At 45.8% G+C, this 16,409-nt stretch overlaps 1 protein-coding gene across 3 annotated transcripts in view; it reads left to right on the top strand.

The window, feature by feature from the left end:
• Positions 1-16,409, top strand: part of SCAP (SREBF chaperone) — a 73,277-nt gene that overhangs the window by 40,773 nt on the left and 16,095 nt on the right. For all 3 annotated transcript variants that reach the window (XM_053898181.1, XM_053898182.1, XM_019416631.2), the window contains exon 3: positions 9,324-9,453. In XM_053898181.1, coding sequence (XP_053754156.1) covers positions 9,324-9,453 — 130 coding nt within the window. The remainder of the gene's footprint in view (positions 1-9,323; positions 9,454-16,409) is intronic.

The raw sequence follows: 16,409 nt of genomic DNA, 5'->3' as shown, positions 1-16,409 counted from the left end.
TTAAATCATAGTGAGGCCATTCTAAACCTCATGAAGGACGGTAATCTTGCAAACTATGTGGGTATTCCAGAGCAGGCTTGGCCCCTTTCCTCGTCCATTTTCTCTGGCAGAATGCAGTACCTTTGAGCTGGGGCTGCACATCTGTTGCATGGTCTCTGTCCACCTCTCCCCCCATCTCCCCACATCTCAAGTTTCCCCAGATCACCATGAGTCCTTGGGAAGTGTGCATACAGGGGCCTGTATTAAAGGTTCCTTCTTTCTACGCCCATGTGGTCACTGTAGACACGTTTATATTCTCTTTGTGATCAAGAAAGAAATCTAAGTAACTGAAGCCTTATGTGCAGTTATGCTTTGGAGAGCCAGCTGGGTAGCTGAGAATGAGTCCCAGAGCACCCCTCGTCTCTGCCCTGAAGCCTGCACTTGAGAGCCCAAGGGACCAGCTCCTGCAGCTGCTCCAGGATGCTGACCTGTTCAGCATGCCAGAGCCAGAGCCTCCCCCCAGCAGAGGTTAACTCCTGGCCTCACAAACAAGCTCTGGAAAAGTTCTGAAATGCCTGTGGGAGATCAAAGACTCCTTTACCACCCCAAATTTCCTCAAGCAGGAAAGGGCAGGAGGTCTCAGAAATACCGCCTTCTAGTCTTTTGCTACCCCACCTCTAGCCCTGTACTGTTCTCCCCTGAGAGGGGAAGAGAGAAAACATCTCCCACCCTGATGCCTCCAGATAAGTGCCTTATGCAACATCTCTGAGTGTCATTTCTGAGGCTGATGTTTCCATCTGTCTTCGGCATCTCCTGAACCTCCATCCTAGATGACTGGGAGTGAGGAAGAGTTGAGACTAGAGCCAGTAGCATCCGTGTAATTGTGGGATGCAGGGCAACAGGACAGCGCACGGCAGCTTGGTCAAGAAGCAGGGGAAAGGACCATTAAAGGTCCTAAATATACTTGCATGGGAGTGGTTGAAAGGTCCCTCCTCCCCATCCAAAAGCCCACCCTGGCCCAGGGGATGGCCATCGCCTCACCCTGCCCCAAGACACAACGGGATGTGTACATCTGACCCCAAGCCCCCTTGTTTTTATATTCAGGCCCCTGCCAGGGTGGCAACAAAAGGGATATATGGACAAGAAGGGCAGGGCCAGGTCCTGGGATGTGAGAGGGCAGAGGAGCTGGTGGTCAAGAACCTGTCCCAGGGAGGAGGGACCATGGGTGAGCCTACAGTCCATACCCTCAGCACATGCTGTGCTGTGATGGACTTCACTTCAAAAGCAAGTTTAAAGATAAATTTATTAAGAATTTCCATACCGATGAAGACATCCAGATGGCAAACAAACACATGAAAAGATGTTCAACATCGCTCATCATCAGGGAAATAAAAATCAAAACCACAATGAGATACCACCTCATACTGGTCAGAGTGGCTAAAATGAACAACTCTGGAAAACAGGAGATTTCTCGAAAAATTAAAAATAGAATTACCCTGTGACCCAGCAATTGCACTACTAGGAATTTATCTGAAGGATACAAAAATGCTGATTTGAAAGGGCACATGCACCCCAATGTTTATAGCAGCACTATCAACAATAGCCAAATTATGTATATATAATGGAATACTACTCAGAGATGAAAAAGAATGAAATCTTGCCATTTGCAACAACGTGGATGGAACTAGAGGGTAGTATGCTAAGCGAAATAAGAGAAAGACAGATATCACATGATTTTACTCATATGTGGAATTTGAGAAATTTAACAGGATCATAGGGGAAGGTAAGGAAAAATAAGATAAAAACAGAGGAAGGCAAACCATAAGAGACTCTTAAATACAGAGAACAAAGTGAGGGTTGATGGGCATGGTGGGTGGGGAAAATGGGTGATGGGCATTAAGGAGGGCACTTGTTGGGATGAACACTGGGTCTTACGTGTAAGAGATGAATCACTGGATTCTACTCCTGAAGCCAAGACTACACTGTATGTTAACTAACTTGAGAATAAAATAAATAAGTAAGTAAGTAAATAAATAAGAATTTCCATAGAGCTACTGCAGAGCATTAAACCCCAAGCGCTGAGACCTTCTGAGCGCGGGGTCCTGTGCAGCCATATGGGTTATGAAGCCAGCCTCGAGCGTGGAACATCTGGTAGATAAATAATCCTGAACATTTCCTGAACATCTTTTATGTGACTGATATTGGGGATGCAGAAATTAAAATGGCATGGACCCTCCCTGTACATTTCTTATATTAATCATGCAGATGAGAAGTCTCTAGGATCAGTGTTTGCAGGGTGCCATGGAGAACAGAAGACATGTGCCTACCTGCCTGGGATGGGAGGAATACAAAGGCTGTGTTGCCCTGAAGGACAAGCAGGAATTTGGCTGGCCTTGGGGAGAGCAAGGGGAGCATTTCGTTTTGGGCTCCCCTGAGACAAGGATTTGAGTACATACATGTAGCTAATGTGTAAAATGAAGTGAGCACTGGTAGGAAGGTGGAAAAGTGAAATAGGAAGGAGCATCATCCAGCAACTTACCACCACAGGAAGCTGTGTAATCTCACTGGGGAACGCTGAGAAATGGTGCAGGACGTCCACCTCAGAGCTCGTCACCTGGGTGTGGGGGAGCCAGACTGTGCCAGGGTCAGCAGACTCTTTCCCTACAGGGCCAGTTGGTAAGGCCACATACGGTCTCTGTCACGTAGTTTTGTTTTGTTTTTTTAGTAACCCTGTAAATGTGTAAAAACCATTCTTAGCTCACAGGTCACACAGAAACAGGCCAGGGGCTGTAGTTTCCCAACCCCTGATCTACACAACATCAGCCACTGGTTGAGGGCTGCCTCCAGCCAGCATCAGTTCCCACCGCTTAGGCAGAGAGGCCTCCAGCGGCAACAGAACATTCTCAAGCGAGAGAGATGCAGATGCTAACAGTTGGAAGTTGAGCCAGCATGCCCAGAAGTAAGACTAGAAGGGAGAAGGGGAGGGCAGCAGCCTCTGGGGATGTGTTGGGCGGCCAGATGTGGGGAGCAGGCCATACAGGCGTGGTAGCAGGTGGTGTGTGGGCTGGGTGGGGGGGAGATTGGAGATTTTAGTTCCATATTTGATTAAGAGATAAGTGATTTCAGGGGTAGAAGCGGAGAGTCTAGCTGGGCTAGTGCATTCATTGTTCTAGGTGAGAGTTGATTGTTGCTTAGTCTAAGCTGAAGGTCTGGAGGTGGTGAGATGTGGTGGTGTCTGGATATATTTTGAAGGTGGAGCCTTCAGGATTGTCTGAAGACCAGATGTGGAATATGAGAAAAAGAGGATCAAGATCAAAGTGCTTGGCCTGAGCAGCTGGATGGGTGGAGCTGAGACAGGAAAATCAGGGGAGGTTTTGGAGACCTGGTTCATTTCCTTTGCCCCTGTAAGATCAGGCCAAGCCAAGATATAATCTGGTCTTAGAAACGAGTTTTGCGGAAGCAACATGGGGGTGGTTGTAGAAATCTCCAGACAGTTTCTTTCTTTAAATGTCTTTCTTTAAATGTCTGTTTTCCAACCTTGGAAAAGTGAGTGTTTTTACTTTTGAAAATTGCCTGACAGTTTTCTTCCAAGTTTTCCTTTTGGCTAGAATTTGGTAGCTGTGGATGATGATTATTCCCTTGCATTTTGCAATTTTGTAGACTCTTTTTCTTGCGTGTTTTTCTTTTGCCTATGTTAAAAGGAATGTGTGGATGTTTCAGTTTTTTAACAAGACAGAAATGCAATACACAGTATTAGAGTGTGATGGTAAGAGCACAGACTCTGATGCCTGTGCTGACATCCTGGTTTTGTCACCTTCTGGTGAGGATATAGCTTCTGCATGTCACACTGGGTTGTGCTGAGGCTTAAATGAGCAGATAGATGGAAGGCACTTGGATCGGTGCCTGACACATAGTAGGTGCTCAGTGAGAGGAACCATGACTAGTATAGAGACAGACAGGCAGGTCCGTTGCCAACGGTAAGAACCATGTTGGGGTGAGTATAGGGTCCTTTGGTAGCTCACAGAAGGAGGGGCCCCAACCCAGATTTGGGGAAAGATTTCCTACAGCAAGTGGTACTGCAAGTGAGGCCGCCAAGGTGAGTTATCTAGGAGAAGAATAGGCAAGTGTGTTCCAGCAGGGGCAGAGCCTCAGAAGCAAGAGAGCAGTTGTGTGACTCCGAGGCAAGGTTGGGGAATGGCTGGGAGCCTTTTGAAGAACTTCAAGGCCTGTAGACTTCATCCTGAGAAAGCTGGATGCTCTGGAGTGTGCTGCCCTTCTTTTTCTTCCTGCTGCCATGTTTAGACTCCTGGAATTCACAGATATTTTTTAATTCACAGTTTGAGAAGCAGGCTGCCTTTGGTTCAGTCAGTGTGTTTTGGGCAGCTGTGGTATGGAAAGTGAATGTAGATGTAGAGTGTACTGCCTGCTTTCATCTTGTAGTGAAGCTAAAGCTCCATCATTCTTAGCTCTGGGCCCCGAGACTCCTCTCCACATTCAGAGCCCAGAGGTTAGTCTGTGTTGTGCAGGGCTTTCCAAAGCAGAACCTTAGCTGAATCTCCAGAAACAGCCTTTGACGCCTGTCTCCAAACAGCTGAACCTTGGCTTTTGGAAGCATCGAGAGAGGAGCAAGTGTTCATGTACAAGGGAGTCTCCATGTGATTGACAGCTGATTTCTCCTCAGAAACCATGGAGGCCAGAAGGCAATGAGAAAACGTTGTAAATTTTGAATGAAAAAAATCAAGTATCCTATATTCTACAAAACTAGACTTCAGTAATGAAGGAGAAATAGAGATATCCATATAAACAAAAGCTGAGCGGGCCTGCACTACAGGAAACACTAAAGCAAGTCCTTCAGGCTGAAGTGAAGGGATACTAGACAATAATTTGAAACCATAAATAAAAGTAACACTAGTAAATATAACCAGACTTTAATATTTTTGGTTTGGTTTGTAACATCTGTCTTTTATGATTTAAAAGGCAGGGGCACTGAATAGTAATTTTAGATCTGTAGTGATGGGCATACAATGTATAAATCGTAATCTGTGGCAATAACAATATAGAAGGGAAGAAACAGATATATAGCAAAGTGTTTAGACACTATGGAAACTAAGCTTCTCAGACTGGATAATTTCAGCTGTCTTATTTTCAAGGTCACTGATCTTTCTCCTGCCTGCTCACATCTGCAGAACCCCTCTTTAACAACGCTATTCAATCTGGGTTGTTGTAAGTTGTAAATAATAATTGTAATCCCTATGGTAACCAAACAGTAACTTGAAAATACAGAAAATGAAAGAAGGGAGTCAAAGTGGCACATAAAAAAATTAGCCAAATACAAAAAAGGGCAGCAATTGGAGGAATTGAGGAACAAAAGTCATACAAGACATAAAATGGCACAAGTAAACCCTTCCTTGTTAGTAATCACATAAAATGGGAGTGGATTTAACTCTTCTATTAAGAGAGACATTGGGGTTGCTTGGGTGGTTTGGTTAAGTGTCTGGCTCTTGATTTCAGCTCAGGTCATGAACTTACGGTTGGTGCGATCGAGCCTCGCACTGGGTTCTGTGCTGACAGTGCTGTCTGCAGAGCCTCTTTGGGATTCCGCTCCTTCTCTCTCTCTGCCCCTCCCCCACTGGCACGCTTGTACATGCGCCGTCTTTCAAAAAATAAACATTAAAAAAAATAAGAGGGGCGCCTGGGTGGCTCAATCCGTTAAGCGTCTGACTTCAGCCCAGGTCATGATCTCACGGTCCGTGAGTTCGAGCCCCGCATCGGGCTCTGGGCTGATGGCTCAGAGCCCGGAGCCTGCTTCGGATTCTGTGTCTCCCTCTCTCTCTGCCCCTCCCCCGTTCATGCTCTGTCTGTCTCTGTCTCAAAAATAAATGTTAAAAAAAAAAATGAGTAACTTTAAAAAAACAAAATAAGAGAGAGGCACCTCGGTGGCTCAGTTGGTTAAGCGTCCGACTTCGGCTCAGGTCATGATCTCACGGTTTGTGGGTTCGAGCCCTGCATTGGGCTTTGTGCTGACAGCTCAGCCTGGAGCCTGCTTCGGATTCTGTGTCTCCCTCTCTCTCTGCCCCTTCCCCGTTCATGCTCTGTCTCTCTTTCTCTCAAAAGTAAATAAACATAAAAAATTTTAAAAAAATAAGAGAGACATTGGCAGATTAAATTTACAACGAATCTATATACTGTCAACAAGACATTTCAGATACATAGTACACTTGAGATATAAGAACACAAAGAAGTTGAAAGTAAGGATGGAAAAATATATTCCATGCCAAACAGTAACAGAGAGAGACCTAGAGTGGCTCTATGATTGTCAGACAACATCTAAAAGGTAACAAAATAAAGGACATTACATATTGATAAATGCTTTAGTACAGCAAGAGTGCATCACAGTTATAAACATTCACACACCTAATAACAAGGCTACAAAATAAATGAAGCAAAAACGGACAGAATTGAAATGAGAAATTGAGAAATCCAGTTATAGTTGGATATTTCAGTTCTGTGCTGTCAGTACTAGATACAAGAAGAGACAGCAAGATAAGGAAACGGAGGACTTGAGCAACAGTGTCAACCAGCCAGACCTAACAGACATGCAGAGAACACCCAGCAACAGCAGAAGACATGTTCTCAAGTGCTCGCGGAGCAGTCTCCAGGATAGACCATCCGTTAGGCCACAGACAAGTCTTGATGAATTAAAGAAGACTGAAATCAGATAGAATATCTTTTCCAATCGCAAGGGAATGAAACTAAACATACTAGAAGGAAAACTGGAAAATTCACAAGTAGGTGAAAGTTAAACAGGATATTCTAAAACAACCAATGAGTCAAGAAGTCAGAAGGGAAATTCAGAAAATACCTTGAGGTGAGGACAAAAACAAAGACACAAAATACCAAATCTTTTTTTTTTTTATTTTTATTGTTAACGTTTATTTATTTTTGAGACAGAGAGAGACAGAGCATGAACGGGGGGAGGGTCAGAGAGAGAGGGAGACACAGAATCGGAAGCAGGCTCCAGGCTCCGAGCCGTCAGCCCAGAGCCCGACGCGGGGCTCGAACTCACAGACCGCGAAATCGTGACCTGAGTTGAAGTCGGACACTTAACCGACTGAGCCACCCAGGCGCCCCACGAAATACCAAATCTAATGGGATGCTGTGATAGTCGTACTACGAGGGGAATGTGTAGCTGTGAGGACGACTCAGTACTCCTGTCTAGAATATATAAAGAACTAAAAATCAATGAGGAAAAGACAGCCAACCCAATTAAACAGAAGAGGGACTTCACAAGAGGTTATGTCTGAATGGCCAGCAAACACATGAAAGAATTTTCCACATTGCTGCACATTGAAACCGCAGGGAGATACCACTACGTCCTCTTCCACGTGGTTACATTTAATTGGCCTGACAGTGTCAAGAGGTGGCAAGGATTTGGAGCAGTTGGAACTCTTGTCACACTGCTGGTGGGAACATACGTTTGTACAACTACTTTGGAGAATTGGTATTCTCTACAAAGCCAAACACATACACTATAAAATAACACTTCCTTCTGGGAACACACCCAACAGAAATGAGTGCTGATGGCCACCAAAAGCCATCTATGAAAATGACCGTAATAACTCTATTCTTCATAACTGAAACTGGAAACAGCTGCAGGTTCCTCGACAGTGGAATGGATAAATGCAGGGTAGTGTATAATTCAGCGGAATAGCACATACCTACGGGAAAGAATGATCTGATATGTATGGATGAATCTAGCAGATAAAATTTAGGTGAAAGCAGCCAGTCACAAAAGAGAACACCCGTAGCATGGGTGATTTTATGTATAAGTCATTACAAAGGCAAAACGAGTTTATGGTGATGGAAGTTCTGATAGTAGTTTGGGGTGCTCTTCACTGGGCAAGGGCACAAAGCTGCCTTCTGAGGTCCTGGAAATGTTCTATAGCTTGATCTAGGCAGCGGTTACCCAGGTGTGTGCCTATGTAAAAGTTCATTGCACCAGATAGTTAAGGTTTGTACATGTATTGTATCAAAGTTGTAAATTAAAAACAAAAATTTTGTTAAAAAGTGAGACATGGCACAAAATGAAAATGTACATGGGTTTGCCAGCTTTTTGTTGTAAGGCCAGGGCTTTTCCTGTGTGAGTGGTGGGTCTAGTGTAAAATCTAGTGTAAAATACACCCTCAGTGTGTTATATACAATTTTTGTGGTCTTTTTAAATTGGAGCAGTTGCCCAGCAATGTACATCAGGATCCTTCTGGATTTTTATTTTTATTTTTATTTATTTATTTATTTATTTATTTAATGTTTGTTTATTCTTGAGAGAGAGACAGAGTGTGAGTGGGGGAGGGTCAGAGAGAGAAGGAGACACAGAATCCGAAGCAGGCTTCAGGCTCTGAGCTGTCAGCACAGAGCCTGACACGGGGCTCAAACTCACAAACTGGTAGATCATGACCTGAGCTGAAGTCAGACGCCTAACCGACTGAGCCACCCAGGCGCCCCTCCTTCTGGATTTTTATACATCCCCCTCCCCCCCCCCCCAGTTTCTTATTGTTGTCTTTTAATTTGACAAGGTTTTTTTTTTTTTTTAGCATCTTTATTATGTCTCTAAAAATATTCATCCAGTCTGTTTTATCAATTGGACTTCCTTGTAAGCTTTCTGTGGCTAAAAATAAGCTTGAAAGTTTTTTTTTTTTAATGTTTATTTTTGAGAGAGAGAGAGAGACAGTTGCGGGCAGGGGAGGGGCAGAGAGAGAGGGAGACACAGAATCCGAAGCAGGCTCCAAGCTGTCAGCACAGAGCCCAGCATGGTGCTCAAACCCATGAACTGTAAGATCATGACCTGAGCCGAAGTTGGATGCCTAACTGAGCCATCCACGCATCCTGTTTTTTTTTGGAAAAGTTCTTTTTTTTTTTTTTAAGTTTGAGAGAGAGAATGGGCACATGTGTGCACGTGGGGAGGGGCAGAGAGAGGAGAGAGAGAATGAATGAATGAATGAATAAATGAATGAATCCCAAGCAGGCTCCATCCTGTCAGCTCTGAGCCCAACATGTGGCTCGATCTCACAAACCATAAGATCATGACCTGAGCTGAAACCAAGAGTCGGACACTTAACTGGCTGAGCCACCAGGTGCTCTGAGCTTGAAAAATTCTGATATTCTGATCTGGGTGTCTTCTGAGTGTCTTTCTAGTTCCAAAGTTTTATGACTCCGATATTGTGCACACACATACAGTCCCAGCAGGGAGAATGCAGTGCGGCTGTGCTGGCCCCTGTGTCACTCATTTCGGCGCAGATTGTGCTCCTGCCATGTCCTAACCCTTCTCTCCTTCTTGTTCGTCCCAGCTGCCCACTGCTGAAACTGCCCCTGCCAGGGACAGGACCGGTGGAGTTCACCACTCCTGTGAAGGACTACTCGCCCCCACCTGTGGCCTCTGACCACAAACCAGGGGAGCCCAGTGAGCGGCCAGAGTGGGTAGGTGCTCAGTGTGTGTCTGGGGAGAGCCCCGAGGGTTGGGTGGAAATTGGCCAAGGCAGGGGTTCTGGGAGTGAGAGTGAGGGTGGCCAGCTTCGGATTGGTGGGTACATGTACTTGAACAGCTTTTACAAAGACACCACAAATATTTCATTACACAGTTAATGAATAACCTTTTTTGAAAGGAAATGCCAAGTGACACAAAAATGTGACTGTCCTCAACAGCCAGGTGGGATCTGTGGTGGTTGTAGCTATGGCCAGATGGGTCTAGAGTCCTACCTGGACTGTTCACATACCATGCCCGGGCCCAAGCAGTGCTCTGGCAAGCAGGCCATCTCCTCCTTGTCCCAAGTGGTCACGAGAGCCATGGAGCATCCTTAGAGAATGATCTGTGATCAGGGTCTCCTATATCAGTGTGCACCTCATGTTTTCAGATGTCACGTCTGATTTTCTCCTCACAATGAAGTTTGGTAAAAAGTGTTGAGTTTTTGTGTTTTGGGTTTTTTAAATCTCTTTTATAGTTAGGAAAGGGGGCCCAGGGTGATGAAGTGCCTCAGTTACCTAGTTATAGATGGGGTCAGCACTGGATCAGAACTCCAGGACTCCTGACCCCAGGTCCCTGATTGTTCTGGGCCATAGTATTCTCAGTTGATTGCCTCTGAGCTGAGCACTGATGTAGCCGAGGACGTAACGGTTGCTCTAGCTGAGGGTCTCAGGTAGAGGACTTAACCCGCTGTGACGCTGGACTCGTTATTTGGAAATCTTACAAGCTCGATTAGCCCATTTCGAAAGCTTTTACCTGCCAGGTAGTAGATGAAGTGTCCTTCCTTCATACATTGTGCTTTGGTCCCATGGATTTGTGCTGGACTGAGTGTATTTTTGAGGAGGAAAACCAAAGCCTGGGGAACAGAGCTCTTCCTTTTCCACCCTGTCTCTGACAGTGATGATACATTCCTCTCTGTCCTTTATAGGTAATATAGCAGTCAGGTAACTTGTTGTAAACTTGCCCCTACTGTTGCTGAAATAGAGACATAGCTGGTAAGATAGGTGTGTGTTAAGCCATATATTAATCTGGCTTAATGGGACTCTGTCCATGAAGGTCAGAGGGAGCATGGTGTGGTGCTGGCGGAAACTGGTTCTGTAACTTCATGTACCAGCTTGACCATTGGCTCACTATGGGACCTTCTTGGTTCAGACCTTTTACCTTCATTAATCTCTTGAAGCAGTTGTACCACATTATGGAACTGATGGTATGTGGTCACAACAGGGGAGTCTGTGTTTGTGGATGTTTCATGACTAGAAGAGTTCGGTTGGCCTGATAATACATGGTAGGTATTTAATGGTACGGCTGTTGGGGAGGTGACTTGTTTGTGAGCTCTTTAAACTCCCTTAATGCCCTTCATTGGTCTGGGCTGATGATAGTAAGTAGGTGTACAAATAACTTCAGGGCTCAGCAGTCAGAAGATTGGCTGTTTTCTCTCTCTTTGGAGCCCCCACCCCTTGAAGGATTGAGAAGGACCCAGGCCTCAGTGCAGTCACCTAGTGTCTTGCAGGTCAGGGGTCAGTTCTCTTACCTCCACTGACCATCCATGATAAAAATTCAGGCCAGCAATATAGGAGCAGTAAGGACTGATTTAGTTATAAGGAAGAGAAAACTCAGCTCAAACCAGTGTAATCAAAAGGAATTTTTAGAGTCCTAGAACTCAAGAACACTATGGTTTGGGCCTCAAAAGGAGTTCACCTCTCAGCTCTTTTGGCTCCACTCTTGATCTGCTTAAAAGCTCCAGCAGCTTGAGCCTTATGTTCTTGCAATATCTAATCCAGTGCAGGACGAGAAGGTGCCAGGTTGTATCTAAGTGAGGTAGCTTGCCTGTCCCCAACCCAAATCCTGTGATGAAGGTGGTGCTTTGTTGACTGGCTTCATCAGCTAGTTGTCACCATCACTAGGCTTAGAACAAGAGAGGACCATTTCCAAAGGAAAATCAGGAGGCTCGGGCACTGGGCACAACAATGCAAGCACCTGCTGCCCACTAAGGAACCAGAACATCCTTCATTCCTCCATTCATTCCTGTATTCAGCATATGTTTACATTCTGCAGTGTACCCAGCAGGATGATCTAGGGGACACGTAGAGCCTCACAGCTTCTGGGGAGATCTGTCTGGTTAGAAAGAGAAGACAAAGATGTCAGTTCAAAATAAATATATGTCAAAGGGTCACAGGAGCCAACTGAAAGAGTTCCCAATGGCCAGTGCTGGAAAACAAAAGATATTTTGCAATAAAATAAAGTAGTATTGGATTATAACCCAGAGTATAAAATATCTTGAGTTCATGTGATTAAGTAAATGGGGGAAAATAGATAAATCCAGGCAAAAATTCTAAATAATTTTTGTAAATACTCTCCCTCAAGGGATTAGAATATAACTTCTCTTCCTTAAGCGTGGACTGTGCGTAGTGACTTCCTTCCAAAGAATACTATATGGAGAGAGGGAGCAAAGAATCACTTTACAGTGGAGAACCAGACAGTTACCTCCCCAGCAAGGAGGTTAGGGTCAGTGTCAGCAGTGATAGATCAGGCTGATAGTACATACCCTTGATGTGTGACAGGTGAGGCACTCTACCTCTGGTCTTTCTCCCAGAAACCCATAACCCCAGCCTAATTATGGGAAGTTGGATGAATCCCAGTTGAGGGACTTTTTATACAGTACCTGACCACTACTCCTTAAAATTGTCAAGGTTATCAAAAACGAAGAAATTCTGAGAAACTGTCACTAAGGAAAACTAAGGAAACCAAATTTTCTTAGTTTTTACCTAATGTCCTTTTTCTGTCCCAAGATTCCATTTAGGGTACCACATTAAATTTAGTGGTTACTTTCCCTGTGGCCTCCCTTGGCTACAACAATTTTGCAGACGTCCCTTATCTTTGATGACCTTGACAGTTTGGAGTGGCGGCCAGGTATTTTGTAGAGTGCTCCTCCAGTGGGATTTGTCTGTTTTTTTCTAGATTAGACTGGGGTATGGGTTTGGGGAAGACCGCGGAGGAGAAATGCCATTCTTTCCACAGCCGTCAGCCTCTTAAGTTATTTTTTACATTCCCAAACATTAAAGTTCAGTCTTCAGGCCATAAAACTCTTGGCACAAAATTTTTAAAAAGCTTTCTAATGGATGTATAGAGTAATCTCCCTGTGGTTTTAATTTGCGTTTCCCAGATGACTAATGTCATGTTTATTGTATTTGCATATCTTTCTTTGATGTTTTTAGGTGTTGCCCATTTTGAATGAAGTTGTTTGGATTTCTTTTTATTGAATTGTAAGTCTTTCCATATGCTGGAGGTGGCTTTCTGTACAGTCGTCTTTCTCCCCTTTAGCTGTAGTGGCCCCATAGTGTGATGACAGCTGCAGTGTGCATTTTTGCTTTTGTGTGTCCTGCAGAGGGGACTCTGATCCACCCTGCCAGGTCCTGGTGCTCTTAGGCCCATCCTCTGTTGGAATCACTAACCAGTAGCTTTGTTGGGTTCAGAGGGACACTTCTTTCTGAAAGAGGGATGTTTCTACCAAAGGAAGGGAAGAGCAAAGTAGAAATGGTAGAGACTTTCCATTTTGCACACGCGTGTGACCTTGGGCAAGTTACTTAATACCTTTTTTTCCCTCGTTTCTGCATTCAGAAAATGGGGGTGATAATCATACCTACGTTAGACATTGTCAGAGGATTACATGAAGGCATGCAAAGGCTTAGTGCAGTGCCTGGCCCATCACTTGCACTTGACACATGTTTGTGGCTATCACTGTTGTCATCGTCATTGCTCAGATCTGGCCAAAGTTCTGGAGGGTGACCAAAGTTCACATGCTTGGACTGCCCTTTGGGGCGCACCAGGCCTGCACTCCTTATCCTTTAGCCTGAGCTCAGATGCCACGGTCTCCAGAAAGCCTTCCGCAGCTCTCTTGCAGATTCGTGACCTGCCTCCCCTCTGTGCTCTGTTTCCACCCACTAGAGATCATTTTCCATTCAAACGTATATAGTCCAACATTTTAACATAGTAGATGCTCAAGAAAGGCTTCTTGTTGAATAGAGAAACAGCACGGCTTATTTAGCAGACCAAGAGTATAAAGTGAGGCATTTTTCTTGGAGCATGATAGTTGATAAGGTGGGACCAAGTTGAACCCCAAGTTGTGGGGTTTCAACTTTAATTGGGCAGTGGGAAGCCAGTCCCCGAGAAGCATCAGCTTGAGGAAAGTGGCGGTAAGAAGATCAGTTGTATTGAACTTGGAGAAACTTAGAGACAGAGGTGACCATGCTTAGGGAAAGGGTCGGGGTGTGCAAGGGATGGAGAGATAGATCCTCAGGAGATGCCAAATCCAATTATAATAGTTTTAAGCCATGATAATGTGACTACATATAAGTGACCTGTTTTTGGCCACTTTGCCAGATGGTTATGTGTGTTGTTTTGTTTGGTCTTCTCAGTGATGAGGTGAGGTCTGGGACTCCATCCCTGTTCCCTAGTAAGAGACTGGGGCTTAGAGAATGTGGACACCATCGTCCAAGGTGCACAGCCAGGGCTGGCACTGGAAGTTGAACCCAGGTGGGTCCCCTGAGACCGCCATTCCCACCACACCCACCCACTTACCTGCCCAGGGCTGGGGGACAGACCAGCAGCCATGTTTTCCAGAAGAGCTGAGTTAACAGGAGTCCTCTGTCATGTTCTGAAAAGAGCTTCTGGGTGTGTCAGTGTGAAGGTAAACTCCCTGGAGTTTGCTCTGTCTGCATGTAAAGGAAGGACTGTGTTTTAAACAAAACAAGCCTGAGGTCCCTTGCACTGGCCTGGCTCTCCCAGACCAGGTCATCATGAAACCTGAACTTCACACTAAGCCCTACCTGGCAGGCCGCAGAGCTGGTTAGGCTACCAGGGGCAGCATTGCAATGTTTGTGGTGGCTGGCTGAGCCTGGACACAGGAATTCCAAGGAGCCCTGATCAGGGGCCTCATACTGTCAGTGCTGGTGGCCAGAGACCCCAGGGATCCCTAGGACCTCAGCTCCCCTCCTACACTGCTCATGTTGGGCCTTCCCATCTGTTTCCTGCAGGAACTCTCATGGTTCCCAACCACCCAGGCATGCTGGCTGTTGAGAAACAACAGGATTGAGAATTGGGCAGCCCTGGCTTTAATCCTGGCTGGACTGTCTGTCAGCTGTGTCCTTGGACATATCCTGTTGTCTCTCTGGGCCTTGGTTTTCTTATCTGGGTCCCATAGCTCCCGGTCTCCCAAGGCTGAACTCAAGGTGGCAGCCAAGGCTGTACTCTTCTCCAAGCCCGGTGTGGGGACACCTGACTTTCAGGCTCTCTCAGCACCCACCTGGCAACGGGCTCCTTGCAGGCTGTTGAGCTGAGGGTCTTCATTCCTCACCGGGTGTTGGCCGAGGGCCCCTTTAATTCCTTGTTTTGTGGACCTTCCAGAGCAGCTGACATATGGCTGACTTCATCAGAGTGGTGGTTCCAAAAGAGGGGGGCAGAGGAAGAATCATAGTCCTTTTATCCTTCCAATTTTTATTTTTGTGTGTGGCAAAATACAACATAAAATTTATCATCTAAACCCTTTTTAAGTGTATAGTGCACTGGTATTAAATACATTCATGTTGTGCAACCATCCATCTCTATAACTTTTCATCTTGTAAAACAGAAACTTTGTACCCATTAATACCCCTGCCACCTGCCATTCTTTCTGTCTGTATAAATTTCACGACTTTAGGTACCTCATATAAGTAGAATTGTACAGTACTGACTGGCTAATTTCACCCAGCATAACGTCCTCAAGAATCATAGTCTTGTGTAACCAAGTCTCAGAAGTGACATGTCATTACTTTTGTTGTAGTCTGTTTGCCAGAAGCAGGTCGCTGGGTGTAGCCCTCTCTCCAGGGGGATTGCCTGTGGGCAGGAGCATCAGGAGGTGGGGGTTACTGGAGCCGTGTTAGTTAGAAGACTACCTGCCCCAGCCTCCATCTAGTGAGGAGTCCTCCCTCTTTGCCCACAGGCATCTGGATCCACTGGCCCTTGTGCTTCCTCCATCGCTCACTTTGGATACCACGTGTTGTGTCTGTTTCCATGTCTGTTTCTCCCTTGAATGTCCAGTAGTGATTATGATCGGGCCTAGTGCAGTGAGTGGTGGGCCCTGCCCACATCCCGGCTACCCTTTTATTTTAGTGCCTGCCTGCCTGCTTTCCAGCCACCAGTTTCTGCATCTCATACATCAGAGCATCTCTGGTGAAGGCCTGAGGTGCTGGAGGATTCATGCCCCGGGAGCAGCACTCGAGCAGTAGCTGCAGGGGTTGGTATGTAATACCTCAGCTCTCTGATCTTTCAGATGGGATGACTCAGCTAAACCCCATTACTGACAGAGGTCACTTGTCCAGTAACACCCTTTGTTGGCTGCTTTCCCTCCCTTGTTCCTGCCTTTACTCCCCTTCCTGTATTTTCTGTACCTTCCGAATAAGCCACCCAGCTTAGGGTCTGCTACTGGGGATCCCAAACTGAGGTAGTGAATGACAAGAGTCAGGCGCATGCCTATTGAATAAACCACTGTAAGAGAATTTTGATGCCCATAAGAGGGGGTCGCGGGCACATATGTTGGGTGACGAGTTTGCTACGATCGTGATAAATGAGGGGACTCAAGATCTTGGAAGAGTTGGAAAAACTTGGAATAGCTGCTTGAGAAGTTCATTTGGAAGTCCGGGTGTATCAAGAGGCTGCCAGCAGAAGGAGGCCAAGGCCGGGAAGCAGGGATGTGCAGTAAGAATCACTGGTCCATGGTTCTTGTTTGTTGAGGCTGGCCGCCTGAGGCGTGCAAACAGAGGAGCTGTGGATTTACCCAGCGCTGGTGGAAGGACAAAGGAGAGAGAGGTCTGGGGTGAAGGAGTTACATGTTCCTGTGAAAATCTGATGAAAGCCTGGATCCTCTCCCCTAAAACTG

The sequence above is a fragment of the Panthera pardus genome, unplaced genomic scaffold, assembly GCF_024362965.1.
Source record: "Panthera pardus isolate Hobbes unplaced genomic scaffold, ASM2436296v1 HiC_scaffold_8, whole genome shotgun sequence".
Classification (NCBI taxonomy): domain Eukaryota; kingdom Metazoa; phylum Chordata; class Mammalia; order Carnivora; family Felidae; genus Panthera; species Panthera pardus.
This window is presented reverse-complemented; position numbering and strand designations above follow the sequence as displayed.